The sequence below is a fragment of the Dioszegia hungarica genome (genome assembly GCF_025882075.1).
Source record: "Dioszegia hungarica strain PDD-24b-2 chromosome Unknown MKK02contig_16, whole genome shotgun sequence".
NCBI lineage: Eukaryota > Fungi > Basidiomycota > Tremellomycetes > Tremellales > Bulleribasidiaceae > Dioszegia > Dioszegia hungarica.
Window position 1 is genome coordinate 1,346,964 of NW_026515773.1, and position 27,820 is coordinate 1,374,783.

The 27,820-nt window shown below is 57.0% G+C and overlaps 11 protein-coding genes across 11 annotated transcripts; 5 read left to right on the forward strand and 6 right to left on the reverse strand.

Moving 5' to 3' along the window:
* Positions 1–119: 119 nt before the first annotated feature.
* Positions 120–3,188, reverse strand: MKK02DRAFT_28687 (uncharacterized protein; the record flags this gene model as incomplete). Its single annotated transcript, XM_053087625.1, has 4 exons — positions 120–1,842; positions 1,889–1,991; positions 2,041–2,453; positions 2,500–3,188. The coding sequence occupies 4 exons, from the start codon at positions 3,186–3,188 to the stop codon at positions 120–122; spliced, it is 2,928 nt and encodes a 975-aa protein (XP_052943721.1).
* A 2,437-nt stretch (positions 3,189–5,625) lies between these two features.
* MKK02DRAFT_38616 (uncharacterized protein) lies at positions 5,626–6,871 on the forward strand (the record flags this gene model as incomplete). The annotated part of the gene is made up of 2 exons (XM_053090188.1): positions 5,626–5,877; positions 5,954–6,871. The coding sequence occupies 2 exons, from the start codon at positions 5,626–5,628 to the stop codon at positions 6,869–6,871; spliced, it is 1,170 nt and encodes a 389-aa protein (XP_052943722.1).
* A 244-nt stretch (positions 6,872–7,115) lies between these two features.
* On the reverse strand, positions 7,116–9,303 carry MKK02DRAFT_28689 (GPI-anchored wall transfer protein 1; the record flags this gene model as incomplete). Its single annotated transcript, XM_053087626.1, has 6 exons — positions 7,116–7,421; positions 7,480–7,814; positions 7,867–8,002; positions 8,103–8,237; positions 8,421–9,128; positions 9,178–9,303. 6 exons carry the CDS (start codon positions 9,301–9,303, stop codon positions 7,116–7,118), a joined length of 1,746 nt encoding a protein of 581 aa, XP_052943723.1.
* A 298-nt stretch (positions 9,304–9,601) lies between these two features.
* On the forward strand, positions 9,602–10,437 carry MKK02DRAFT_17302 (putative snoRNP protein; the record flags this gene model as incomplete). The annotated part of the gene is made up of 3 exons (XM_053085771.1): positions 9,602–9,743; positions 9,814–10,108; positions 10,197–10,437. The coding sequence occupies 3 exons, from the start codon at positions 9,602–9,604 to the stop codon at positions 10,435–10,437; spliced, it is 678 nt and encodes a 225-aa protein (XP_052943724.1).
* A 314-nt stretch (positions 10,438–10,751) lies between these two features.
* Positions 10,752–11,303, forward strand: MKK02DRAFT_17875 (Mss4-like protein; the record flags this gene model as incomplete). Its single annotated transcript, XM_053085854.1, has 2 exons — positions 10,752–10,922; positions 10,983–11,303. Coding segments are annotated over 2 exons (492 nt in total), but the record flags the coding sequence as incomplete, so codon positions are not given.
* Positions 11,304–11,872: 569 nt separating this feature from the next.
* MKK02DRAFT_38619 (fungal-specific transcription factor domain-containing protein) lies at positions 11,873–15,002 on the forward strand (the record flags this gene model as incomplete). The annotated part of the gene is made up of 4 exons (XM_053090189.1): positions 11,873–12,847; positions 12,891–13,069; positions 13,124–13,283; positions 13,329–15,002. 4 exons carry the CDS (start codon positions 11,873–11,875, stop codon positions 15,000–15,002), a joined length of 2,988 nt encoding a protein of 995 aa, XP_052943726.1.
* A 227-nt stretch (positions 15,003–15,229) lies between these two features.
* Positions 15,230–16,888, reverse strand: MKK02DRAFT_17234 (major facilitator superfamily domain-containing protein; the record flags this gene model as incomplete). The annotated part of the gene is made up of 4 exons (XM_053085759.1): positions 15,230–15,496; positions 15,543–15,627; positions 15,675–16,404; positions 16,447–16,888. The coding sequence occupies 4 exons, from the start codon at positions 16,886–16,888 to the stop codon at positions 15,230–15,232; spliced, it is 1,524 nt and encodes a 507-aa protein (XP_052943727.1).
* Positions 16,889–17,530: 642 nt separating this feature from the next.
* On the forward strand, positions 17,531–18,491 carry MKK02DRAFT_38621 (uncharacterized protein; the record flags this gene model as incomplete). The annotated part of the gene is made up of 4 exons (XM_053090190.1): positions 17,531–17,713; positions 17,763–17,892; positions 17,964–18,136; positions 18,381–18,491. 4 exons carry the CDS (start codon positions 17,531–17,533, stop codon positions 18,489–18,491), a joined length of 597 nt encoding a protein of 198 aa, XP_052943728.1.
* A 135-nt stretch (positions 18,492–18,626) lies between these two features.
* MKK02DRAFT_38622 (chitin deacetylase) lies at positions 18,627–20,311 on the reverse strand (the record flags this gene model as incomplete). The annotated part of the gene is made up of 8 exons (XM_053090191.1): positions 18,627–18,799; positions 18,840–18,946; positions 19,015–19,040; positions 19,324–19,579; positions 19,684–19,861; positions 19,927–20,045; positions 20,104–20,167; positions 20,227–20,311. 8 exons carry the CDS (start codon positions 20,309–20,311, stop codon positions 18,627–18,629), a joined length of 1,008 nt encoding a protein of 335 aa, XP_052943729.1.
* Positions 20,312–21,004: 693 nt separating this feature from the next.
* On the reverse strand, positions 21,005–23,560 carry MKK02DRAFT_38623 (FAD binding domain-containing protein; the record flags this gene model as incomplete). Its single annotated transcript, XM_053090192.1, has 12 exons — positions 21,005–21,146; positions 21,200–21,325; positions 21,388–21,486; positions 21,537–21,893; positions 21,938–22,235; positions 22,281–22,752; positions 22,806–22,893; positions 22,941–23,067; positions 23,142–23,182; positions 23,248–23,265; positions 23,317–23,357; positions 23,444–23,560. 12 exons carry the CDS (start codon positions 23,558–23,560, stop codon positions 21,005–21,007), a joined length of 1,926 nt encoding a protein of 641 aa, XP_052943730.1.
* Positions 23,561–24,021: 461 nt separating this feature from the next.
* Positions 24,022–27,732, reverse strand: MKK02DRAFT_17657 (topoisomerase I; the record flags this gene model as incomplete). Its single annotated transcript, XM_053085819.1, has 11 exons — positions 24,022–24,076; positions 24,129–24,199; positions 24,276–24,403; positions 24,475–24,799; positions 24,854–25,096; positions 25,153–25,864; positions 25,911–26,023; positions 26,086–26,228; positions 26,348–26,496; positions 26,558–27,027; positions 27,364–27,732. 11 exons carry the CDS (start codon positions 27,730–27,732, stop codon positions 24,022–24,024), a joined length of 2,778 nt encoding a protein of 925 aa, XP_052943731.1.
* Positions 27,733–27,820: the final 88 nt, after the last annotated feature.

The following is a 27,820-nucleotide window of genomic DNA, read 5'->3' on the forward strand; positions in this document are numbered from 1 at the left end:
AATTATAGACATTCATCATCTATGGAATACAAGTAACTTAGATACACAACCCGATTTGTCCATTACTTATCGTTTCGTCACTCGTCAAGATCGCCCGCATCATTCCTCTCTCCATCACCTCAAGCACCCATCGAGATTTTCGTCCTTGCGCTTCCTACCCCGTTCCCAACAGCCGCGCCATTCCCGACTCCGAGCTCATCGCCAGCCTTTCCTCCATGATGCCCAAACCCAAACATATTTCGCACCGCCTCCCTTCCCTTGCCTTTCCGATCCGGACTTTTCTCTTGTCCTGCCATCCCACTTCCTGCCTGCGGCGCCGCCATTGGCATTGGTACCCCACCACCAGCGGGTCCGCCTCCAGGAGTCGGCTTGACTTCATCCCAGGCCGCCAAGATCGGACCCTCACTTAGAGCGGGCGTCAAGCCGAGTACACTCTGACTCGCCAGACTCGGCATGTATCCCACACTTCCGCGCATACTCTCGGCCCCGGTCCCGTGGCCTACATCGACCATAGCATCTCGACCGCGCATAGGGGATGTGGGCTGACTGAGGGGGATGTCTAGGGTTGCCATGATGCTCTGCTGGAGGGGGATGGTGGGAGGCGGGGTGGGGTTTGCAATGCTCAGTTGACGAGGGACGGAGTGGGCATCCCGCTCAGAGTCGGTGCGGAGACCGGTGGGTCCGATATGGGCGTAACGGGGTGTAGGTGGTAAGGGCCGGGGATCTTGGGTGTGGGTTGGGGCGTCCTGGTAGATGGATCGCTCGGAGTCGAAGCTGGGTCGGGGGGGGTGAACATCCAGAGGCGCGTGGATCAGCCCGTACGAGTGGGACAGGTCCGGCTGGTTCGTGGCGGGGTTGATAGGTGTGATCACCGGCTGCGGGACCCTCTGATGCGACCTTGGCGGAAGAGGAGGGGGCATACGCGCCTCCACCCCGCTCCATCCAGGTGTGCGAGTTGTGCCATGCTCTGCAGCTCCCGCCGCCGCCTGAGTGGCGGACTGTGGGGCATACATGCTCAGCCCAAGCCCATCGCCATCTTTTTGGGGCGACTCCACCATCGTCCACTCCGCATCTGGTCCAGGCGTGCCAGGAGCAGAGTAGTCCGACCCAATGCCATGCCGACTCGTGATATGCACGTTGTCCGGGCGGGCCGCAGAGAACTCCTCGGTGCCGGGACGCCCTGCGTCAAGACTCGCAAAGCGCTGATGGCTGGAAGGAGGAGCGTCGTTCCGCTTGAGCGAATTGCTCCGCGAGGCGGGTTGGCTGGACGTCCGGTCCCGCCTGAGCGAAGCCTTCTTGACGAGGATGTTGCGCTGACGGGGAGAGGAGACGGTTGCAGGTGTGAGGGGTAGAGGCTGGGGATTGGAAGATGCGTTCTGCCCGTGCTGAACGTTCTCGATGGGATGGTTGGGAGACGGATCCCGAGCGGCCGGGATGAGGCTAGCGTGCCTCGGCCGAATGGGGGATGTCTGCGCCGAAGGTGAATTGGACTTGAGAGTAGCAGCTTGTCGCCGCTCTTCCGCCATCACTCCCGCCGCATCCTGCCTTGCACCGGCTGGAGGTCCAGCCGGAGAATGCAGCTCCGCGGGGATGCGGGATCCCGGCCGGACCTGTGCGTCCGCAGTATTGACCAACACTGGGCTTTCGGAGCGGGTCGTGCTGCCTGAGGCGGACGGCTGAGTCTTCCAGGTATCGCGATAGGTGAGGCCAGAGGAAGGCTGTGAGGCAAAAATGAGGATATCGCGACCCTTGACGAGCGGCAGAAGGGGAAGGGAGGTGAGGAGGGTGAAGTGCTGGGCGGAGAGGGAGTTGATGAGGGTGAGAATCAGGGTTGGATGTAGCCTTCAGTATGAGCTTTCGTCCCTACATAGAGGACGAGGCAGCTCACTTTTCAACGACACGCCACTTGACCCCGTTTCCGAGCCATCGCCTCATGCCTCCTAACCAGAATCTATATACTCCAGCATGCACCCATCCTTCCAGTCGGATATCTGACTGCATCAGCTTTACCTAGGGGATGCTCAAGTCGAAGTAGCTTACTGCCTTTCCAAGCATCCCATTCTACGCCTTTTTTCCCGCTTGCTATCGAAGTCCTGTCGCCGCCGACTTTGTGCCCACCGCGCCGAGCTTTCCGCTTCGACCCTGCAGTCTGCGATTCTATCGCTTCGCGAACGGAGGAAATGATGATGGGTGTCGCTTTTGGAGGCGGGGAGATCAGGGAGATACGATCAGGTACTGCAGGATTAGCTCTCATCCGACAGAGTAATGAAGAAGGGAATTGACGAGGTATAGACAGAGCAAAGTATGTTGGCGGCATTGCCTGAATCTCGGGAGAGTGCGCAAAGAGGAGATTGTGATTATCGTACTTTACGCCGGCTGCTTGCATACGGTCCACAAGGGTCCAGCCATGTATGCTTAGGGCGGTCAGGAGCTTGAGGATGAGCCTAATCGAGCTGAGCTGTCAGCTTATTCCGAGAGATGCTGACCGAGGCGGCTCACTCTAACTCGGAGCTCCCAGCCTGCCTCCAAACCTTCCCCTTGAGCACCACAATCCAGGTATACGGTCCTGACTCTTCCCTCGCCTTCTTCTGCAGGTCGGTCAGCGCCGGATGCGCACTCCGCCTCCCCCTCGGCCACGCCTCTGTGAGAGCCTCGTCGACCGCCACTAGAACGTCAATAGGGAAGTTGTGGAACCGCAGTTGACTATCGTCCGAGAGCGCCAACAGGGCATGCTCTCCCGGCCTATTCGAGGAGGCACCGGGTACTGCCCTGAACTCCTCTCGCACCGATAAACCTTGTACAGGCATACCGGGCGACATGACGAGCTTGGACGACATCCCCGGAAGTCTCGACTCGACCCTCGGGGGACTCTTGACCGACGGAGGAGTAGGATCCATGGGCGCCTGATGCGGAACGGCCGGCAGGGTCGGTGCGGGGTCCGACCATAGTGGAAGTGGAGGCGGGGCTCGGTCGAGCTGCGCCATAGCTGCGAGGTAGAGATTCTGTTCCGAGGGAGTGACGTAGAGTGTCTGAAGACGATTGGGCGCCCACTGACGAGGAATGTATCGCGCTTCCGGGTCGGGAGGAAGGGAGACCTCGTCGATATCTGGGACGAGTGGAGCGGGGGTTGCCTTTGATTCGGGTCGAGGAGAGCGGAGAGAGAAGCGAAAGATGGATTTGCGGGGCATGATGGAGTGAGAGAGTTGGTTATATGTGACGGCGAGACGGAGTGAAGGGGATATGACGTCGATAGTTTAAGAGGAGGTCGTGCCTGAAAGTTGAGTGACGGAGTGAAAGGCAGTTTCAGATCCGCCGAAGATGTTGGAGTCGACCGCTCATACGGAAATGGTGGAAGAGGACTTGACCGAGGAGAAGCTGAGGTGACCTGATATGGTAGTTGCGATGTAGAATAGAGAGATCGGATCATTTTTGCACTGCAGACTTACATGCTTCAGCCAAGCTGGTACTCCTTTGTCCTCCGGGGGAAGCGGGGCAAGGGGCGCACACAACCCCGTCCTCGAGGGGTACCCATCATCGCCTTTTGTATGACATGCCTCGCTGTGTCCCGCTTCGGCGTGCATGGCAGGAGAGGGTCGAGTTGACTGTAGCCATGCATGCTGATAGGTCTGCAATCTGATCCGGTCCGGCGCCTTGAAGTATCGCAGAGCTAGCGGAACAAGGTTCAGAGCTTTGCTTCGGGGCTTCGAGCGGAGCCAAGACAAGGAATGCGGCGCTCGGACCACTCCACGTGGCTGGGATAGGCGTGTGGCGGACCGACGCGAAAGTGGCGCCACGCCGCTCGGATCTCTGCCACACTCACCAATGCTGATGTGCGCATATAGGGTGCATGCGATATGTGTAGGATGGCAGCCATAAGTGCTGTGAAAGATGATCACGCTGCAGCGCCTCCACTTCTGACCGTCATGTACTTTTGCGTAAGGTGAGACATGTTGACACACTTACCCCTGGGCATGTTCCGGCGTTGAATGACCAAAAAATTGTTTGCTCCGCCCGTCTCCTGACGGGCAGGCGACATAGGATATTCTACACGCCCCTGGGATCAACTTGTCGTTCGTCCGCCCACGTCCTCGCGTCATTCGTAGGTCGTTGGTACAATCGGCCGTATGCATAGTCGGTGGTAATCGAGTCGAGCAATAGAAAGGCGTGGAGCTCACACTACTTACACCAACACTGGGCAGAGATGTTGGCCATTAGGCTTGTCCGGATAGCGGAAGTAGGGACCAATTATTGTTCGGATTCAAAGAATCTTGGCTTTTCAAATCCCCCGACCGAATCCTATGCATGATACGAGTAGCTCTCTCCGGCTGAAGGCAATAATACCCCCATGTGCGTACATCGGCGAAAGCGGAATTATCATTTGAGGCAGTACATTTGTTAGCACGTGGAAACAAGTCTCATCGTCTGGCAACAGGAGGCAGCAGGAGGCAGCAGGAGGCAAAAGGAGATCTCCACCCATCTTCTGATGAATGGAGGACATAGGATAATCAACACGCCCCTGGGATTGACTTGTCGTCCGGCCACCCACGTCCTCGCGTTCTGTCGTGCATCTTTCAGTCCGGTCGGATTTCCGTATGATGCATATATTCATTTGTCGGTCGTCCCCTATTATCCGTTGTCGGTCGTACATGTCGTAATCGTCGTACTAGTCGGAGTTGTCGTATTTGTCGTCGAGTCAAGCAATAGAAAGGCGTGGAGCTCACACTACTTACACCAACACTGGGCAGAGATGTTGGCCATTAGGCTTGTCCGGATAACGGCTACGGGATGAATTACGGTTCGGATTCATAGAATCTTGGCTTTTGAAAACCCCTGCACCGAATCCTATGTCTGTCATGACACTTCCATCATCTTCTGCAGCCCTCCGTCCCTCCTCTGCGACTATCGGCGAATTCGGAACTTGGCATTGAGGCGATTGCCAGCCAGGCAAGCGGGACCAGCCGTGCCATCGTCATCAGGCCTTTTGCTCTGACACGTGGATCTCCGGCTTAGCCTGTGCGGCTGGTACCGGTGCACCGCATGACGATGTGTCTTAGCGGCCTCGGTGTCTGTACGACGGAGTATGACGCGTATGATGTCTGATGACCAAGATCCGGTGTCGTGCTGGCAGCCTGTGATTGGCTGAACGATTTGCCCGCCTCATTCCTAACATGTTTCAGTTGTTAGATTCCGCTGTCCAGCGGTCCACTAGCGGAAGTCGAGTCGAAAGTATCTATGTCAACAGCGGGAACGAAAAGGTGGCGAGCAGCAGCTTGATGGGTATAAATCAAGGGCGGAAAGCACGATCCTATGCATCTGTTACCTCATTCCCCTTCTACCCACTCAAACCAAATCCACAGCAGCACCCTCTGCCCACCACCTCTAGCCTCCTTAACAGCCACAACCATCCACACACGCCGTATTCTGTGCGCCTTATAAAGGAGCCTAGATACTGTCCATCCAGTGAGCTTGTAACACCGTGATGCGCGCACCTTTGGACTGTGAACGCTGACAGAACAGACCCCGTCTTTCACATACACCAACGGAGATTGATCCGCCTCGTATCTCTTCCCTCACACAGCCACATTACATTCCTACTTCTTCTCCTCATCCTGCTCCCACACCACAATGCCCAAGGCCAAGGCCGAGAAGTCCGCATTGCCTGCCAAGGAGGCCAAGAAGCCGAAAGGCGGTTCTGGTGAGAAGGGCCAGGGAAGACGAGCCACTGGGAGCAACACTGGGCTTGTTTCATTCTTCCCCTATCTCATCGACGAGGCTGCGCGGGCTCTACACAAGTACTCCAATCTTGCCGTGTACGTAGATAATGAGATCGGAGGGGGGACCGAGGTGTTGGTGGATAAGTTGAGGCAGGCTTTACGTGTAAGTATTCATTCCTCAAAGCGACACCGGCCTCATCTGTGTTTCACAATTGAGGATCGAGCTGACTGGCGTATAGCAGCGGGGCATCCTGGTCATCACCCCGCCGTTCGATCTTCCACTCCTCGCGGATCGTCGTGCAATTTGGGCGGTCTATGAGATCCCGCTCGACTTCCTGGCTCCCATCCCCTTCCACACCCTCTGCTGGGAAGATCTGATTCGCCTCGTATGGCGGTCCGAGGTGCAGGCTATGGGCTTCAAAAGTCTGAAGCTCGGTGCACCTCCCAGTGGCTTCCCCGTCGATTCGTATCACATATCGCTCATGACGGCCGCCAACCCACTCCTCGGCCACAAGATCGACGAGTACCTCGCCCGCTGGCCAGCTCCAGGTACACCCACCACCATCCCCGCTGCCCTGCCACTCAGCGGGTTCCAGGCTGCGCTCGTTCGCCCTCGTCGATACTTCACTCGGAGCCAGGGGTTAGATGGAGCCGACGTCCCGCCTGTCATCTTCGCTGGTATGGGGTCGAACCAGCCCGATATCGAGATGAAATCTGGATCATCTTCCTCCTACAATGGAGAGGACGTGGAGATGGATAGCCAGAGCTCCGAGTCTACTGTAAGGCCGGCTCTGGCTGCTGCAAGGGCTGGAAAGAAAAGGGAGTCGGTCAAGGAGGCGAGTGGCGAGGCGGTGGCTGGGTCGAGCAAGATCGGCGACAAGGTCAAGGAGGACTGCGGAGCCTGTCTGGGCACAGGCAAGGTGGAAGTCCTCACTTTCAGTGAGGCGTCACACGTCGCTCCGGAGGCGGAGGAGGAGGCGGGAAACGAGGAGGCGCATGACCCGTCCAAGAGCTCCGACAAGTCCAGCGACTCGTTCGGGTCTGACCAGGGGTCAGACGCCGATGATGAGCACGATGACAACGAGGAGTACGACGAGGAGGCGGAGGATGGGGAGACTGGGGAGGCTGAGGAGGCGGATGATCATGCCAAGGGGTAGTCGGCAAGAGCTGTCCATGGGATCGGACATGGTGCACGAGGTGCTCAGCTCCTTTGTCTTGTAGTTTGGTATTGATTAGTATAATTTGGCCGGCTCATACACGTTAGATAGCCGATGATAGTGTCTGCATTGTCTTGACTCTGTTGTGGCTGCCGCTGTACTCGGTCTCGGAACACGACTCCTTCGAGATAAGTATTAGACCTGAACTGGCAGCATTGACTTCATTCATACCGCATGGTGCGACTCATATCCTCAGCCGCCATCTCCGCCACATCCACGCCAGACCGCATAAGCACCCTGAGTACGCCACCAGAACGCCTAGAGATGTATACCACTTGGCATACATTGTCCGCATCGAGATGTTGACTACGCCAGTGAGGAGATTTGCCGCTAGGAAGAGTGGAAGACTGTTCTTGTTGATGGCTTCGAGAAGAGGGGGACATGGGGGAGAGACGGGATGAGGTGGGACGACCAGCGTTTCGATGATGAGATAGCCGAGGAGGAAGGTAGAGTTGAAGGCGGCGACCCAGAGCACGTAGGGAAGATTCGCCTGGATTGTGAGCTTCACATCAGAAGGGGACGACCCTTCAAAATGATAGGGAGCTCACCAGTCTTCGTGACACACCCATTCCCCCAACTCGACATACCGCCAACATAGCCCACCACGCCACCGCGTACCCAAATAGCTCCAACGCCAGCTCTGTCCTCCTCTTCCTGTACCTCTCTTCCGCCTGCTCCGCCGACGACTTGCCCGAAACCTTCTCCAGTCGACCGAGAGCAGTCGCTCGGAGTATGTGCTGACCTGTAGCCAAGCCGAGCAGGTATATAGCGAGATAGCCGGGTAAGGATGCGAGGCCTTCTTTGTTGGCGCCGAGGAGGCCTTGTCGGATCGGGGACAGGACGTAGGCTTGGAGAGGGCTGAAGGAGAGGAAGAATTGATGCCCTGTAAGTGTGAGCTGCTCGCGTTGCTCGTCCTTCGCGGCGAGGTAGCTTACAAGCTGTGATGAGAGCTCCGAGAATCGTCCAGTCCAGGCCCCGTCGACGTAATGGCCACAGCAGCGCGCCCATGAATGGCAGAATGGCCAGTGTGAAGAAGAAGTTCCAGTGCACTCCGTACTCCGACACGTGCTCCTACAACCATCAGCTTACTTGTGCCCTCTGACGCAATCTGAGCGGTATATGAAGCTGAACGTACGGGATATTCCACCCCCTTGACCATGATTACACGCACCATACCCAGCGCTAAGATCGGAAGAGCTTTCCTCGCGCTGCGCAGAATCGAGTTTCCGGATTGACGTTCAGACGTATAGTTCCGAGTTGAGATGATGCCCAGAGAAAAGACAAAAGACCCGACCCCGACGTCCATCTGTAAAGTCAGCTCGATGCCCTTTACGAAGGTGTCGAGTGGCGGTGGCGATATAGACCAAACGAGTCAGGAGGAGATGAGTATGCGGATGGCGGCGATGTACGGTCTGCGGGGATGGAGGGGATTGAAGGGATGGGGGAATTCTTGGTCGGACATGGGCAGTTGATGGGCGTCGTGACTCACAAGACTAGTCCCAAAGTCTTCGCACTTGCCCAGCCAGCGAGGAAAGATCGGGAAATCCACTGCGAGGATGCAATGTATCGTCATGATCATCATGTGCGCTCGATAGACCGAGAGAAAGGGCAGTCTGCCCGAGCTGCCGGTAGACGTCTTCTCGCCCTTCCGTTGCAACGGAGACGGGTACGCCTGTTGTTGGCGCAGCATCGTTCCATTCGCCAACATCTCCGGCGTCTCCATGACGTCTATGGCGGTATGTCCGTCCACCGCAGGCGACGCAGAGCGCCGTCTTCTGCGCGAGGACCCCTTGCGGTCGGGCGAGCCTTCCACTGAAAGATCCGGCGAAGTAGCGGTCGAGCTGGCCGATATCACCTCGGAAGGAAGCGTGACCCCCGTGCGGGAAGCAGGAACGGAGGTCGTAGCGGGTTGAGAAGGTTCCTCGTCCGAGTCCGATTCCTCCAGCCATTTGCCCTTGGACTTGGCTGGGTCGGTCGACGGCCGAGTAAAACCCGCGGCGTACCGCTTTTCTTGGAGTGCCCGCTGAGTAGGATTGAACAGTAATCCAAAGATACAGATCAGAACCGCGTTGAAGGTGGATGGCTGAGTAGCGAACAGGGTGACGCCCAGAAGAAGCGGGAGGACGGTCGTGGCGGAGTCGAAGATGGGGGATGAACGGCGCTTGCCTGTTGTTGCGGCGTAGATAGCGTAGGCGGTCTACTCGTGAGCTTTCGAGTCTTGCGGAATATGCGTCATCTTAGCTTACCAACGCAGTGAGACTAAGCACATTGATGTTCATGATAGACGACCCCACGTTGTTGGCGTGAAACGCTTCCTTGGCAGCCTTATACTGGCCCGCCGAAGCCAATGGAGCCTGTTTGAAAGACGCCATGCTGCTGGACGTAATTCAGCGTGCCTGTGTGCTTCTAATGCAGGCCGAGAGGATAGTAAAGAGAGTGATCAAGCAAGCATGATAGATGTACGTTGCAAGAGACGGTTGGACTTGGCGGGTGGAGGCACGAGCGCGAATTGGCAGTAGAAAGCGATAACGCCGCTAATTCCCGTGCCGGAAATCAGTAAAATACTTCTCCGAGAATTTACCTCACCTGCACCCCCGCTCAGCAACCCCTTACCATCACTTGCAGCTATACTCACACCTTCCACTACTATCCACACCTACAGCATCGACAATGAGCGGACGCGGAGGATTCTCAAGAGGCGGCGGTGACAGAGGACGCGGCGGAGGAGGTTTCAGGGGCGGAGGAGGAGGGAGAGGTGGTGGACGTGGGGGTTACGGCCAGAGGGACTTCGGACCGCCTGATACTGTGCTCGGTACGTTTGTTCAGCTAACGGTACCCTACCTCCCGGTCAGAGCACAGGGGCCTCAGCTGAAGCTATGCAGAAGTAGGATCCTTCATCCACCCTGTCGAATCAGAGATGCTCTGCTCCCTTACCATGCCCACCAAAGTCCCCTATTTCAACGCCCCTATCTACCTGTCGAACAAGACACAAATCGGCAAGGTCGATGAAATATTGGGTCCCATCAACGAGGTCTTCTTCACTGTCAAGATGGAGCAGGGTATGCTGGCTAGCAGCTTCAAGAAGGAGGATAAGGTGTTCATTGGAGGGGACAAGCTGTTGCCAATTGAGCGGTTCTTGCCCAAGCCAAAAGTACCCGGGCAGGATGGAAAGAGTGAGTCTGCCGGCTGCAACTTCTGGCACTACCAGCTATCTGGAACCCGCTGAGTGGTCCGTTAGCTGATATCGCACAGAGAAGAAAAGCAGCGCTGGCGCAGCGGGTGCGGGCGGACGAGGGGGTATGCGCGGCCGCGGAGCACCCCGAGGCAGAGGCGCACCTCGCGGTGGAGGAGGTCGGGGTGGATTCGGTGGTGACCGAGGAGGCAGGGGCGGATCGAGGGGCGGATTCGGTGGGGACCGCGGAGGAAGAGGGTTCTCGAGGGGCGGAGGAGGTGGTGACCGGGGCGGGCGGGGGGGATTCTCAAGTAGGGGTCGGGGCGGTTACTAGGTTTCTTTTGTCATCTTTCTCAGGCGATGTATTATACTCTTCGGCAGCGTGATGGAGCCTGGGAATCGCTGAGTGGACACCAGAGCAGTAATTGCTTCTGACATCCCTTGTGCTGAGGCCAGGCGGTCACCGGTCACCTCCGAGTTGCGTCATCGGGTGGATCTGGTTGTAACCCTGCACTGATGCGCACTGAACAGCCATCTGACTGCATCTCTCACCCGTCAAACCTTCGAGAAACATGCCAGTCCTATTGGAAGGGTACGTAGCCGGATCACTGTCCCCAAAGCGAAGAGCAAGATTGCTGATTCTGAAGCTCATGCCATTGCAAGGCAGTCAAGTACACCGTCGAATCCAACACTCCGGTCCCATACCAGCTCTGCTACTGCTCCATCTGCCGCAAGCCCGGCGGGTACATGGGGAGTGTCAATATCATGGGCAACACCGATACGCTCAAGATAGTCCGAGGAAAAGAGAAGATCAAGTATGTCTCCAGCCAGGCTCGGCTCAGACTATCGTATCCGAGAATATGCTGACCGCGCAGGGAGTACATCGCTGTACTCGAGTTCGACGCAGACGACAAGCCCACCAAGCGGGTCAACTCCAAGCGGAGCTTCTGCGCCGACTGCTCATCCATGCTATGGCTACACGACGAGGAGTGGGCCCACTGGATCTATCCTTTCGCCGCGAGCATCGACAAGCCCGGCCCGCTCCCTGCGCTGCCGGAGGGGACGACGATGCTGGCCATCAAGAGGGACTCTTGTGCCAAGTCTGTGCCGATACCAGAAGGGGCGAAGGCGTATGACGGATATGGGCCGGGCGAGGGGATTGAGGAGTGGCATAAGAAGCATGGAGCGTGGGTGGAGTGAGTTGAGGCCGCAGGGGAAGAGACATCGAGTCATCAGTCGACATAGGTCTTCAGCTATAATGAAGACCTCTTGGCCAGCCTTTCTCCCAGTGATCGCAAGGGGAGCAGAGACTGGCCTACTCTGTAGCCCCGACCCAGTGCCACCACGTGCAGCTCCGAGAAAGGAAGACATTCGCTATTAGATGTGAGAACCCCAGTTGGTACCCCCTTGCGCTCTCAGCAGCTACAGCAAATGCTTGTATTGGGAGACTATCGCTACATGGATGTCTGATCAGGCGGCCATGTAGGCGAGCATAAGAGCATACCCTATTGAGGTCAGCCCGGTCAGGTTTGACGGGGGAACTTGCCGAAAGGTGCCCCACGCGGGCCAGACCACCGCCTTACGTCACGGAATGTGGTGCGTCAAAGAAGAACAAGCTAAGCTCTATCTGCGCCGTGGATCATCCTTTCGCCATCATCATCTCACCATCTCATCGCGATCTCAGCTTCTGGCGAGCGACTCTGTCGGACGAACGCGTCAACGCTCAGCACTGCGGTCACTATATCTTGAATCGTGTCAGCAACAACATCATGGATCCTCGGACTTTTGACCCCCGCCGCGGTGCACCCTTCAGCTCCGGCTCCCTACCCGGTCCTTCCGTCCTCCAACTGCCCGCTGCTCCCAAGAAGAAGCGCGCCTCCCAATCCGCTCCCACACACGCTGCTATCGAATCATCTCCACCAGGTTTCGACGGCCCGCCCGACTTGACCAAGGTCCGGGCGTACGCCGCGTGCAAGTCGTGCCGGCTCAAGAAGATCAAATGCCTTCCGGGTCCCTCTGCCCCCTCGAAGGGGGGAGATGCCAATGGTCCACCCGGACCATGCCAACAGTGTACTCAGGCGAGCCTTGAGTGCACATACCCGCCGACAAGAGACCGAGCGGCGTATTCCCGGCAGTACGTGCAGAATCTGGAGAGTAGGGTACAGGCGCTCGAGGTGGTCAATGCGAGGCTGCTGCCTATGCTTGACGCATTTGAGAGGGGAGAAGGGATGGAACTGAAGGTCATGCAGAATGGGGAGGGGGCTGGGGAGCGGTATGGGTATCCCCATCAGGAGCCTACGGGGTACCATCCAGCTCAAGCCGACGACGGGGATGACGATCCCGACGCGGACGGGGACGAGTTTGACCACGAGCACAATAACGGCCAAATGACGCAGGACGAGCGGGGCAATTATCGGTGGATCGGCGCGTCGAACACCCTCTCCCTCCTCGATTCCTTCAACCCTACTTCGCCACACCAACGCCCGGAACCTCTTCCCGGCCGACAACCAACGTCGGGGGATAACCCATATTTCGCTCCTGTGGCGGGGTCCGGGGTTATCAATGTCTTGCCCACGGTGGATGAAGTGGTGTATCCCGAGGCGAGAGCAGCGGAGGAGATGATCGACGCGTACTTTAGGGAGATACACCCTATTTTGCCGATTATGATTGAGCGGGAGTTCAGGGAGGCATATGCGGCTCTCATGCAGCGGAGAAGTGCGGGCGTTCTGGAGAAGTCGGGCATGGTGAGTTTTCCTTACCGGAGTGAGGATGAAGCTGACGAGTTAGTTCGTCTCTATGGTGTTCGCCATCTTTGCTCTAGGCGAGCGGGTCATCGTGACCTCGCGAGCCTGGAAGAGGGAGAAACAGAAACAGAAGGCCTCGCCTGGAGACGAGGCGAAGCGGGAATCTGACGAGGAGACGGTCTTGCCAGGGGAAGCAGAAGCCGGGGTCATCTGGTATGAAAGGTAAGCTAGCTCCACGAAGCAGCGGGATGAGGTGCTTCAAGCTTACATCTACAGATCCCAGATCCTACGGTACACAAGTATCACCGACATCAGTCTGAACCAGATCCAAGCGCTCATTCTCATGGCTGCGTTCCAGGCAAGCGTGAACGCTATGCCGATGTCGTGGTTGTTGTGTGGGATTGCGCTGCGCATGGCGCAAGATCTGGGTCTGCACGTGAGTCATATCAACTGATACGGAATAGACCGGGCTGATCATCAGCGCTCTGCAGCCCGCCTCAAGCTCTCTTTTGCCGACAAGCAAGTCCGCTCCCGGTGCTGGTGGAGCGCATACGGTCTGGATCGGATGGTATCGCTCACCCTCGGCCGGCCGCCCGGCGTCGATGATCTCGACATTGACGTCCCCTACCCCGCCGAGCTCGATGACGATACCCTCCTCTCCCTCTCCGCTTCCGGCGAGAGCAGCGCCGGTCACTCGCCCGTACCCGCCGAATCTCAGCCATCTACCATGTCCGGCTTCGTCGCCCTCACCAAGCTGTGCAAGATCTCGGGCAAGATCAGCCACATCCTATACCGCCCATCGCAGGGTCGGTCGGCGGATGACCCGGGATTTCTGTCGGCCCAACAGACGTCCATTGACAAGCTCGACAAGGCTCTGCGGGACTGGCTTGCGCACGAGGTCTCGCCAAAGTACAAGGACCAGTCGCAGGACAGCGCGATCCAGCTTGTCTCCGCCGCCCTGAGCAACACGTACTTTGCGTGCCTCATCACGCTGCACCGGAACTTCCTACCGCCCAGTCTGGACTCGGGTCGACCTCGGCCACTCCCCTCTTCCACCAGTCTTTCGCACTGCGTTGCAGCGGCTCGGTCGGTCATCCATATCGCGGCGCAATCGAGGGTGCTCTTGCCTCCCTCACATCATCTCGCGGTGTTTTGCCAGTATCTCTGGTCCGCAGCGGTCATGCTGCTTCTGTGCGAGGTGCAGGCGAAGGATCAGGTCGTGGTGGACGCGGTCGGGCCTCAGGTGGACTCATGCCGCCGCTCGCTGAAGGCGCTCGAGCCAGTCTGGCCAGGTGCGAAGAAGTTAAAGGAGCTGCTGGATGAGGCGGAGCGGAGGGGCAAGGAGGTGGTGAAATCGGGGATGGATCGATCGAGCAAGAAACGGCGCAAGTCTTCTCATCCCGAGGGAGGGAGCAGCTCCAAAAGGCCTTCGCTTCATCCGGCCGGGGACAAGCGGTATTTCTCATCTACGGGATATGGGAGCCCACCCATCACCTCAGCCTCGGCACCCTGGGGTGCGCTGCAAGCGCAGCGCTCGCCCATGTCAGCTCGGCCGGGCAGCGCTCACGCATACGAAACCTCGGACACACGTACGGCTCTTCCCGAGCGGTCACGGTCCTACCAGAACCGACCTGGATCGGCCGGTATCTCGTACCCTCATCAACCCCAGTCTCAGTCGGGCTATACCACTATCTCACCTACCGACTTCTTACAGCCCGTCAACTACACCTTCGACGTTGGGGGCGTCGACTTTGATGGGCTGGAAATGCTCCAGGGGTTCAACAATGACTTTGCCTCGCTCTGGCAGACCGTCATCCCCGATACCTCCTTCACCAGTAATCCCATGCCTAGCGCGGGTCCATCACAACAACCGCAAATGTCATTACTGAGCGATGCGGGACCTACAATTGGCGCCGTGGCGGGTCAAGGGCAGACTGTGCCGTCTACCCCGAACCTCGCGGATGGGAACAGCGGGTGGGTGCAGAGCAGTCCGCAGGTCGGGACGGGGACGGGGACAGGGTATACGATGGGACAGGGACAGCAGGGGAATGAGTTTGGGGTGTTGACGGATCTGGGAACAAGCGAGTTTTGGAGTCAGATCGCTGCGGCAGGGCAGGATTGGGGCGCGGATCCGAATCTGCCGTTCAATTTCTAGGCGGGAGATTTATGGGAAACGGCGGGTGCGCAGTTGATTGCTGGGGCACAGGACGCGAAGAGGAATTGACGATGATGGAAAGGAGCAATGAGAGAAGGCGGGTTAAACAAAGAGGGAAAGGAAGAGTATGGATCTTGGGAAACGGAGAATTGCATTGTTAAAAGGGTTGCCCTGAGATGCCCCGCTAATCTACTGACTATAAACACTAATGCTACATTTCTATTTACCTACACCTCCATGGCACTCGTCCGAGCTCGCTTTGGCCCATCATTTGCCTCCCGCTCACTTGCTTCTAGCATCGGTACCGCCTCGTATTCCTCCTTGCTCGGTCTCGACCCGTCCCTCGGAATGAAGCGGACGAGCAGCACCGCCGGTATTGTCACTGCGACCATGTACATCCATGAAATTTGGCGGAGGAGGCTGCCCGCTGGGTACTGGGTTGAGATGGAGAATAGCCAACCGGACACTGCCGGACCGATAGCTCTTCCGCCAGCCTGATGTGGTCAGCAGAGCTTGACATGGGTATCAGGGATAGCTTACCCCGCTGATGATACTGATGGCGCTGGCGGTCGCCATGAGATCTGGGTAATCGTCAAACAGAGTCATGGTGAGGATATCGCACATCCTGAGAGTCAGTTTCAACACCTCATGAACGACATAGACATGACATACGCCCATCCGAATGCCCCCACCGCACGCATGATCAACTGCACAAGCAGGACTCCCCACATTGCCCACCTGGCATGTACCGCCGTCCATTGTGTTATGGGGATGAGCAGCGCCAGCGTCGGCCACATCGCCAATACAATGCCCAGCGCCAGTGTCGACCCGAAGCGCTTCTGCATCTTTGGGAGGAAGATCGGGTTCATGGCGAATGAGAAGAGGTAGTTTGCGGAATAGAGGAGGCCGATCGTATCTACCGGTAGACCCAGCCCACCCTGTGCTGGCTGGGTATACGTAAAGACGGTGTACATCCCATCCCATGAAAAGGTAGAGACCTGGAACAGGAGGAAGACGACCGTCATGAGTACAAAGCCGGGTACTTTGAGGGCCGCCGAGAATTGGCTTTTGGGTTGGTGCTTCTCGGAGCCTGAACCGGATTGGGATGCGCGCTTGGTCTCGACGAGGAAGAGCAGGCCGACGACAACGGCGATGGCGTCTATCACGCCGACGAGGATGCAGGGGAGCGCAAATGGATGCCGCCGCCAGAACTCGCTTGCACCGCCAAGCCAGGACGGGAGGCGGCCGTACGGATGTGCCAGCTCGCCGCCGAGGAAGGTGCCAAAGAGCATGCCGATGGAGAAGGACGGTGAGAGGATGGAGAAGATCTGGGCGCGATTGGAGGTGTGGGATAGCTCGGTCGCGATGAGCTTGGTGACGACTCCTCCAGAGTTCAGGCCGACTGTCCATCAGCTATTGATCCGTATCTAGACTGGTGACCTACGGCATGCTCTCCATAGTACCACATGCCAAACCGCCCCACTGAATCCAACCAAGGGGCAGACGAACATGCAGACAGAGAACCCAGCTATCAGAGCGGGTCGCCGCCCGTACTTGTCCGCCAGCCTCGCCCATGTTGGCGCTGCTATGGCTTCGACCAGCATCATCACTCCCTCGCCTATTCCCGCGTATAGCCCGATCTTATCTGGTGGGACGCCGAAAGAGGTCACCATATCGCTGATGATAGGGAATATGACCGCGTAGGTCATCGCGTCCGATACCGAAAAGAAGAGGAGAGGGGCGAGCTGCCGCCATGGTACAGGTACGGGGTTGTCTGAGGGGCCATCGGGCGATAGGGGTAGGCGGATCGCGGGTGGGGGCGAGAGGGGGATGGGAATAGGGGAGGGGGACCGGCGGTAGTGTAAAGTCGAGTCGGGCACCTGCATGTTGGCCGGGAGCAAGGAGATGGGCAGATATGATTGGTGTCGAAGCCAGTCGGCCGCTTAGTGGGTTGCGATCAGGTGTCGACTCCAGGGAGCCGTGATGATCGGGTCCGAGATCTTCAGGAAGACACACACGTCTCAGGCACAGAGGAGGGGTTCCTTTGGCTTGACCGACCTCAGGGGGCGGAGATTGAGCTCGCTAGTGTGATCAGTGCACTTGAAAAACTTCGACCATCCCCATTAGCGCTCGGTAGATACCTCGCGGTGCGATCCATCGCTCGCTCTCGTCATTTCGGAGATGAACGACTCGGCGGCTTCGCACCAAAGTGGGGCTGCAACGTGCTCACGTGGGGGATGCTGACTTCTGACATGGGCATCGCGTCGGACTCGTCACTCACCCCGACGCCGTGGAGGCCACTCAAGACGAGCTGTGCGTATCCAAAAGTCGCTCGAGACCAGTCTCAGTCCATATTGCTCATCATCCGAGGGTCATGGCAGACTGAGGCGGTGATTGGCTCCGGGTTTCGGTTATGCCGCATCCGGTCCGGTCCATGGCCAGGTATATCTTGCATGCAACCTCTTCATCATCTTGACATCACCTTACCATCGACTATCAGCAACAACAAACAGCCTAGCTCCCGCAAGATGACCAAGGAACTCGTTTCACTTCCCGCCGAGCCACCTGTGGCATGGACAAAGCCGACGTCGGCGAACACCAAGGGTGGAAAGCTGTACAAGCCGACCCACTCCGAGCTGTTCAAGGTGGTCTTTGAGCAGAACGAGGGCGGCGACGAGGAGTCGTTCTCGAGCAAGCTGGTGGCGCTGGAGGTGGGCTAGTTCTCGAAGAGCAGTGCAGCTCACAATGCTGATACAGCAGGACTTTCCGCCGAATTCGGACATCACCAAATTGACGAACCTCTCCAGAGCGCCAGTCAAGGCGTACTCTAGCGTCCAGCACGGTGTAGGTCCGAACGACCACTTTGAGCTCAACTCGGATCTGCTATTCAGTGAGCCCAACTCTGCAGCCATCGCACGCGGACCCGCCAGGCCGAAAAGTAACGGCAGCTGACCCTGGCAGTGAACCACTCTTGCGCCCCATCTGTATACGTCGCCCTCCCTCCCAACCGAAGCTCGGAATGGCGGGTCAAAGCTGGGCCACAAGGAATTCAGCGGGGACAGGACATGACCTTCTTTTACCCAAGTACGGAGTGGGATATGGCTCAGGGCTTCGACTGTAACTGTGGGGCGACCGTGAGTTTGGCTGGGCTTCTGCCCGCATCTTCGAGCGTCTCAACGGGGATTCAACGGGGATATCGGGAAATACCCAGGCAGTCGTCCCCTTTCACGGTGCATCTCGGACGAGGTCCAAGGGAGTTTGCGCAAGGGGAGGACACAGCTATTGACCTGTCTATGCGGAACTAGGCGTGGAGAGGGCAGACGGTATGCACGGGCTCGGAGTGTATGCATCTCAGTAGAATGTTTGCTGATGTTACAGAACTGCCTCAAATCTATACGTGGCGCCAAATACCTCTCTCTCTCCGAGCTGGAAGAACGCGGGCACGTCAACGAACATATCCGCGAAATGAAGGCGTCGCAAAAGGAATGAACAGTTCTGGTATCGTCAACATCGCATCTTGACCAGTACCCATCCGAAAGACAAAAGGACAGTACAGCCAAAAGTAAAGCTCAAATACCCAAATGCATCCCTATCTAGATCTAGTTACAACTCCCTCTGCGCTCTTTACTTGGTACCGTTCGTCTTGCCCGCGTAGGGGTCGGGGTACTGGCCCGCCCACTGTCTCGCAATCTCTTCGCGGGTAGCGACCCATACGTCGGGGTTCTGGGACAGAGACTCGACAATGTGCTTGATGGCTTGGAATCGACCGGGCTGGCCGATCAGGCGGGCGTGGAGGGCTACACTGTCAGCCATGCTTCACATAGGACAATAATGTACCGATAGTCATCATCTTGGGCTTTCCGTCCTTGCCCTCGTCAAGGAGCGTCTCGACCGCACCCATGATGTGCTCCTCGTACGCCTTGGTGCTGCCGAATCCAGGAGCGCTGTAGGGGTCAGTTTTGGCTCGTTTTCGCTCATTTTTCGAGCTACATGCATGCAGAAAGCGACTCACATGAAGAACTTGAAATCATTGTTGGCCTGCGAACGTTAAAAATCCTTCATACTGTAAGAAAGTCGACGTATCGGAGGTGCAGGGAAGAGGAAGGAGAGGAGGAGACGCTGCAGGTAAAGGTGCCACACTGCCACGGACGACTTCAAGGTATGCCGTAAACCCACAAATCACCCAAAGGGGTAATTATGACGAGTGTGGCACCCCATCTTGCGTGGGGGAAGAGGGAGAGAGGGGATGACCCAAAGCCAGAAGTATTATTGTGAAGGGCAAGAAAGGTTGAGAGAGAATAGAAGGGAAGATGCTACTCACATATGAGTACGGGACGTGAAGCAATCCCTTGCCGTTAGCGGGCGACGGCCTCCAGTGGGGCAGATCGTCCGAGTAGTCGTCCGAGACGTAGAGGAGCTCGAGCCCCTTCTCCTCATAGATCTTGGCGATGAGAGCACGGGACCGAGGAGAGGGACGACCGTAATACCATCCGACGGGAGCCTTGCCGGTGGTGGCGATGTACGAGTCGATACCTTTGCGGATGTGCCACTCTTCCTCGCCGGCGGACATCTTCTCGCTGGTATGTCAGCCGGGTTCCAGCATGAGGCGGACGCGTGTGAAGAGGGGAGTGATGAGGAGCTTTAGGGATAGTGGAGATTCGAGACTTGCAAGTTGAACCACCTCCAGCAGTGGCTGGCAATCTCGTGGCCACCAGTAAGCATCGCCTTGGTAGCGACCAAGTTCTGCTCGAGGGCGAGACCGACGGCGTACATGGTGACCTTCATCGAGTGCTTTTCGAAGAGGTTGAGCAGGCGCCAGATGCCTACCCGGGACCCGTACTCGAATGAGGTCTCCATAGCTGACCTGTCAGCTCGTGTCTCCGGGGAGTTGAGGGCGCTAGCGCGAGCCAAATGAAGGACTCACGGGTATCTCTCTGTCCGACGTATGGAGTCTTGCCGGTCCCGATCTCCTGCAGCATAGCCTCTCCCTCCGAGTCGCCATGAGCAAGCGAGTGCTCTCCGCCTTCCTCGTAGTTGATGACGCTGACTTGTGAGCTCTCTTGCCTGTCGAACTAGCAGGAGGCTAGATGAGACCACTCACAAATTCACGGCGAGCTTCTTACCGCCAGGAAGCTTGAACTCGGGGACATCCCGGCCGTAGCCAACTGCATGTCATCAGCTGCTGTCGCAGATAAGCCAGCGGAGAAGGGCAAGGGGTACGTACGGAAATCACGCGGAAGGGAGTGGGTGAGCTCGTCGACAGACCAAGTGCCTGTCTCGCCGCCAGTGTATTGGTCTGCTTGAACCATCTTGAGAGGAGGTAGATAAGTTAGGTGCTTGGTAGATTGATGGTGACCGGTGAGTGTAGATGAGGATACAGATGGAGGAGGGAGAGCAGTTGGCGGGGCAGAGCTATAAGTACCTCTCCGACTCGCCTACTCGGGCCGGAACAACCTGCCTGCAGCGGGATTCCGAAGCGAGAAGGGATCACATCGACGTGGTCGGCAGCGCTTCCCGATGGCCTGCTGATAGATAAGGAGAGCGTGACCAATCTTTTTGAAGCTGTAGAGAGATAAGCAAGGGGACAGGTGGACCAGATTTGGGCAAGATAAGATCGGCTGTCGGAACGAGATCCCGATGGCTGTTTTCGGATGGATTCGGTGCCTGTCCACCTGTCTGTCCCCTTGTCCCCTTGCGATTTGTGCTAGGAGAACGAGCTCTTCTTGGTGGTGATGAAGCTGAAGCAGGTCACTCTCAACTCCATCTGTGCATCCGCGCAACCGGTAAGGGGGTGGGGGTGGCCATTGCTAGGGCTATGAAAGGGAACCACATGCTCTCCACAGATGCGAAAGAACATCAGCAGCGATGACACCGGTACAGCTTTTGGGTCAAGAGACGAGACAGCACGACAACAAAGCTACATCTCAAGCCCTACATACTCATAGTGGTCGCAAATCACAGACTTGAAATCTTGCATTTCCTGTCCGCGTCGTCCTTCCCGCCTAGTACGTCCGCTTGAACGGGGGCACGGCCTTGCACTCCGCCTCGTCCAATGTCGTCGCAATGACCTCACGGTACTGCAGGTCGACCTTGGGCGATTCGATATCGTGCTGGAAGGAGAGGGTGTGCTTCATCCACTTGTCACTAGAATTGTCAGCTATGCCATTCCCGACGATATCGCAAAGGGTCGAGCTCACTCATCACGGTCCGGATAGTCCTCACGGGCGTGGGCACCACGAGACTCCTTCCGTGCTGCTGCGGAAACAACAGTCTGGACGGCGTTCTGCATAATGTTTCGAAGTTCAAGGGTTTCAATCAGGTCACTAAACAGTGTCAGCTTGTTATCGGAGTATCGCTGCACGACGCATCCGCCAGCTGAACTTACGAGTTCCAGATCATGCTCCTGTCCTTGATACCGACCTGGTTGTACGAGTCGTACACCTGGCTCATCCGCTTGACACCATTGTCGAGCGAATCCTGTGTTCTACATCAATCAGCTACCAATCTCATTCCCATCTCTGTTCCCGAACTCACCTGAACACAGCAGCATCCGTCTGCATGACCTTCTGCATATCCAGCCTGATCTTGGAAGTCGCGAGCGGTCCACTCGAGTTCCTGATCTTGTCGAGCTCCGCGATTGACTCCTTGCCCAAATCGTCCTTCATCGGCTTGTGTGGCTTTCCGGGGGTAAGGTTCTCCTTGATGTGGTTGGCGCACGCACGGCCGAAGACGACAATGTCGAGGAGCGAGTTGGCACCGAGACGGTTGGCGCCGTGGACCGAGACACAGGCGGCCTCACCGGCGGCGTAGAGACCGGGCACGACCTGGTCCTTGCCCTGCTTGTCGACCGTAATGACTTCACCAGTGTACTTGGTGGGGATACCGCCCATGCTACTTGATCAGCACTATCCAACGGATCGGAGCGGAGGACTTACTTGTAGTGGACGGTAGGGAGAACGGGGATGGGCTCCTTGGTCACGTCGACACCGGCAAAGATGGCGGCGGTCTCTGAAATTCCGGGGAGACGCTCGTGGAGGACCTCTGGCGGGAGGTGAGAGAGCTGGAGGTAGATGTGGTCCTTCTCAGGACCGACACCACGACCATCACGGATCTCCATAGTCATTGACCGGGACACGACATCTCGCGATGCCAAGTCCTTGGCTGTAGGTGCGTATCGCTCCATGAATCGCTCTCCCTCCGAGTTGAGCAGGTATCCACCCTCACCACGGGATCCTGAAGATCAGCTAAACCCGCGCAAATTTAGACGGCGCAGCGCACCCTCAGTGATCAAGCATCCAGCACCGTAAATACCAGTGGGGTGGAACTGGACGAACTCCAAGTCCTCCAGCGGCAACCCAGCCCTCGCCACCATGGCACCACCATCACCCGAGCAGGTGTGTGCGGACGTGCACGAGAAGTAGGCTCGACCGTAACCACCGGTAGCAAGCACAGTCTTGTGCGAGCGGAATCGGTGCAGAGTTCCGTCCTCCATGTTGAGCGCAATCACACCGACACACTCTCCGTCCTGCATGAGCAGGTCGAGGGCAAAGTACTCGATAAAAAAGTTGGTGTCGTGGCGGAGAGACTGGCCGTAGAGGGTGTGGAGGATGGCGTGGCCGGTACGGTCGGCAGCGGCGGCGCATCGGTACGCCTGACCACCTTTACCGTATTGGAGTGATTGACCACCGAAGGCGCGCTGGTAGATCTTGCCCTCTTTGGTCCGGGAGAAGGGGACACCGTAATGCTCGAGCTGATTGTCAGCTCAGGCTTCAATTTCCGGTACGAATGCATCAAGGAGCTCACCTCGATGACGGTGTTGGGTGCCTCGCGACACATGTAGTGGATAGCATCCTGGTCTCCGAGCCAGTCAGACCCCTTGACGGTGTCATACCTGATCGTCAGCTGCAGTGGGCTTTCAAAGGGCTCAAGATAGCTCACATGTGCCATCTCCAGTCATCCTCGGTCATGTTTCCCAAAGCCGCGTTGACACCACCCTGCGCCGCGACGGTATGACTACGCGTGGGGAAGAGCTTGGTGATACATGCGGTCTTGAGACCGCCCTCAGCTGCAAAGTAAGCGATCTTGTTCCTCCAAAGGACCAGATCGAGTGGCGCATCATCGAAATAGTGAAAGACCTACCCAGACCGAAAGCCGCTCGCAGACCTGCTCCACCAGCACCGCTGATATGGTCAGCTACTACCCGTGCATTCCCTTGTTGGGGATCGTATCGATTTCTGGAACTCACACAACTACAGCGTCGAACCTGGATTATCAGCACCGCACCTCATTTCTAGGTTGACGAAGCGCCACTCACTCATGGTCTACAACTGGGTATCCCTTGTACTGCCCGAAATTCTGCCCAGTATCAGCTCCCCAGCCTCGTTTCTACGCCACCTATCTCTTCCTCCCGTTCGATCCACCGTCCAGGAAAGAGGACGTACTGGTGCCTCCTTCGCCCTGCTCGTCTGACTAGCAACGACCAATCCTCTCGTGTTGGCCTTGATCGCCGCGTTCCTCGCGATGGCAGGCCGGGAGATCGCGCGTGAAAAGCGCATCATCTTGATGGGAGTTTTTCGCTGGGCCTTATAAGTTCTGCGGGTCGGGGCTGAGTGGAGTGGGACGCCTGTAGGGCGTGTAGTATGTATGAGAAGGAAGGAGGTAGTAGATGGATGTATAGACAGAACAGACAGTAAGAAACGATCTCGATCTGTAGCCACCGGTAACTGTCAGTTGGCGACAAGGCGGAGGATGCCGCTCACCTATATTTCCGATCTCGGCCGAACCAATAGAATCGCCGCTATAGGTAGAGGAATGTAGAGCTTTGTCTGCGTGCATGATATTGCATGGACAGCTCAACGTTCGCGCTGCATGACATGGGATACTGTGACATGCGTACAGCTGATGATGGGCATGAGAACTAATCTACATATGGCGTGTGTGGCTCCCTCCCCTCTTATCTTTCCCGCGCCTGGGCAGCGCATCCTCAGCGGCCTCGCCCCGCCTCGCTTCTCGCTCCCGCTCAGAACACCCAGTCCTCATCCGCCTCTGCTTCAGCCCATGGGAACTTCTCGCGTCTGAAGAATCAGCCCTGTGCTCCTCTACCACCTCAATAGCATCATGACTCACAGTGTCTTCGAGAAGAGCTTTTCGAGCGGAACGTCAAACTTCTTTGCCCACGCGACAGTCAGACGTGGGTCCTGAAAGATCAGTTCTTGCTTCACATAACCGGGCCACAAGCAGCTGAACAGCAATACCCAGCCTGGTGCTACTCACAATATAATTGATCTTGGATGTCCCCAGCGCAACATCCTTCGTCTTGTCCCGATCGCCCATTTGCGTCTTGGCCACCGCTATCCTCGCATCCATCTTGGTAATCTGATCCAAGAGCTTTTCTTCAGTCGCTACCTGATCAGCTCTCATCCATTCCTCACTTCCCATTTCCAACCCCACACCTCTCAGAAAAAGTACTCACCCCCCTTCCTCGACTCCACCTTCTTACTCTTCCTCTCCTTGGTCAACTCCTTCATCTCCTTCTTGATCTCCTTCAACCTCTCCTCTAAATCCGTCTTGGGCTTCTTGTCCTCTTTGGCCTCTTCCAACTTTAGATTCTCCCGCTCAAACTTCTTCTTGGCCGATTCCAGCGCCTTTTCCAGCAGATCCGCCTCGTGCCGCTCCATAAAGTCATCGTCCATGTCGGATTCGTCATCGGCGAGCTCGGGATTCCGTTTTTTTGCTTTGGGGTCGAGGGTGAAGAGCTGAAATCGGAGTTTCATGCGTTGGTATTTGAGCGCGCGGACCTGAGTGTCAGCGATGCCCTTCGGTCAACAGAAAAGCCGGAAAAGAGGACTGACCTTATCCCCCATCTTTGCAAAGCTCTCGGCAAAGTTCTTGGCCACCGTCTTTTGATGATTACACAAGATGGCCACATCCCGATTGGCATCGTTGTACGCCGCAATCTTCTCGGCGACCGATCCGTCCGCGGGTGTAAGTTTCCGGAGTTGCTGCTGGAACGTCCACGAGGCGTTGTAGGTACGGAATACCTTGGCGGAGAGACCGGGCATAAAGTCGTTCAGGTACTTGTTGAGAATACCGGTCTGGCGAGTCAGCTCAAATCAGGCGAGGAAGTACCATTACCCAGACTGTAACTCACCGTCAAGCGATCAAACAGCTGATCCCCCTTCTCCTTATCCGCCTTGAAAATCTTGACATTCTTAAACACCTGCGGCTGAACCTCGACGGTGTTCAAAAACCTCATCGAGTCTTTGCCCAAAAAGTCAAACGTGACCCGATTCGGCGGTTCCAGCGTCACATGCTCATACCTGAGCGAACAACACCCGACCGTATCCGCCTCGTCCTCCCCCTTCTCATTCCCCGCACGCAGCGCCAGCTCATCAATGAAATACAGCGCAGTCGCACGCTGTCGATCCGCCATGACCTTGGACTTCATATCCGCATTGTACGTCTTTCGAATGCTGTCGACGTGTTTGATGAGTTGGCGGGCCTTTTCGAATTTAGACCGATCGGATTGACCCTTCCAGGACGAGGCGGCAGAGAGGAAGACGTATTTCGTGCTGTTGTTGACGTTCTCTTTCCACTCGGCGAGCCAGGTGACGGTAGGGTCGTGTTTGATGAGTTTCCATTTACCCGGAATGTTGGGTTTGGGCGCAGGGGCGTCGGTACCGATATTGAGGGTGATGTCCTCGGGACGGAGTCGGAACTTGAGCGTTCCTTTGCGTGGGTGTTCGCCTCGACCACGGAAGAGCCCCGGAGGTTCAGCGCGGAAGTTGCCGAGCTTTTCTTTGCGCCCATCGACGATGGCGTAAAGGTAGGGAGCTTCCAGGGCATCTCGATCCGCTTTGATCCTGCCAATCAGCTCTGCTCCCTTGCCCTACGTGACGCAGCACTCACTGCTTCTTCTCATCCTTGGTCATCGACTTCTTCTTCTCCTTTTCCTTCTCAAAGTGTTCAAACATAGGCCGGAAATCGCACTTCTCCAGCGTTTCCACCTTGATGCCTTCTCTCTGCGAATCGTCAGCTACTGCCTATCCTGTCCACTGCAACCCTCCAGGATGACCGGACTTACTGGTGGATACTTCTTGAGAATGGTCTGAAAGTCCCTGAAAAAGTTGGATTGGAAAGTAGCGTCCTGGACATGATCCGTCTCCAGCATGGCTGCCCAGAAGCCCGCGACTTCTTCTGACTCGGGAGGGAGGGTGAGGGAGGTGCCTACGATATCAGCTTTCAGAATGGCACTACACGTTCCGCTACATTCTCCTGCCTCCCCACGCTACCCTCTTGCCCAGAGTCCGTCCCATGTCCAAGATTGCTTGAACAGCGACACTCACCATCATACCGCATCTTGACGCCCTTCGGTAATGGGATATAAGCCGGCGGGAACAACACCCCATTATGCACCAGCGTCTTCCACTTGGTCGATCCATCGTTCTCTGCGTCTTCCCACCACTGGTACTTCCCGTCCTCTGCCTCATCACCACTGATTTCGTCAGTTCCATCCCCTTCAACGTCGTACACGCAAGGACCAAAAAGTAACTCACTCTTCCTCCTTCTTGACCTTCTCCTTCTTGACCTTCCCTCCCTTCCCATCAACCGCCTTCCCCTTCCCCTTCCCCTTTGCCGACTTCGCAAGCGGCACCTCATCCTCCTCCGAGCTTCCCTCCTCCTTCTTCACTCCACCGTTCGCCTTCGCCGCCGCCATCCCCTTCCTAGGCGTCCCCGTCGCGCTTCTGCTCCCACTACTCTTCGCCGAAGCCGACCCCGCTGCCGCCTTCTTCGCTGGCGCCTTCTTGGCCGCCGCACCCTTCTTCTTCGCTAATGGCTTCTCATCCTCCGAACTCGCTTCGGACGAGGACTCCGATAGATCCGATTCTGACGAAGGGGAGTCAGACTCTTCCTCGTCCTCTCGCCGCTTCTTGGCGGCTGCTGCCTTGGCCGCCGCTGCTGATTTGGACTTCGTGCTGGCACTGGTGTCGCCGTTCGTCCCGTTCGCCTTCTTTGCGAGAGGCTTCTCGTCCTCCTCCGAGGAAGAGCCGCGCTTCTTTGCACTAGTAGAAGCTGACGAGGCAGATTTGGTCGATTTCGCCTTGGACGTAGAGGACGAAGCGGACGCGTTCCCCTTGTCGTTCCCGTTTCCGTTGGCGGGGGCGGTACCGTTCGACGTAGACTTTTTGGCGAGAGGCTTCTCATCCTCTGACGATACGCTCGAGTCCGACCCGCTCGACTCGTTCTTTGTCTTGGGTCGAGCTGTGGTCGCCCCACTAGGTCTTGGCTAACGATATCAGCTATGCCCGCGATCACTGCGGACCGTCCAGCTGAGAAGTGTATCGAGACTCACCTTGACCACCTTCTCCTTCTTCACAGGCACATCCTCCTCCTCACTCTCACTATCTACGATCCGCCTCCTCCCCCCTGCTCCTCCCCCTCCACTCCCACGCGGCTTCTTCGCCAATGGCCGCTCGTCCTCCTCACTACTACTTCCGCTATTCACAGCTCGTTTCGTCTGCGCAGGTTTACGCGCCAGAGGCATCTCCTCATCCTCCTCTTCTTCCTTCTTGACGCTCCCGTTCCCATTGCCATTGGTATGAGCGTGCCCAGTGCCGTTCGCGCCGGTACTTGTGCCGTTCGTCTTCCCAGCTGGCGAGTCGACGGTCACCGGGACATGCGCAGCTTGGACGTTAAGGTCCGATGTCAGGTCGGGAGCAACAACAGCCATCGGCTCGTCCTGGTCTAGCATCATAGACTCCATCTTGGCCGAGTCTGACGCGTAAGGTCGGGCGGGAAGAAGGAGGAAGGGGCTCGCG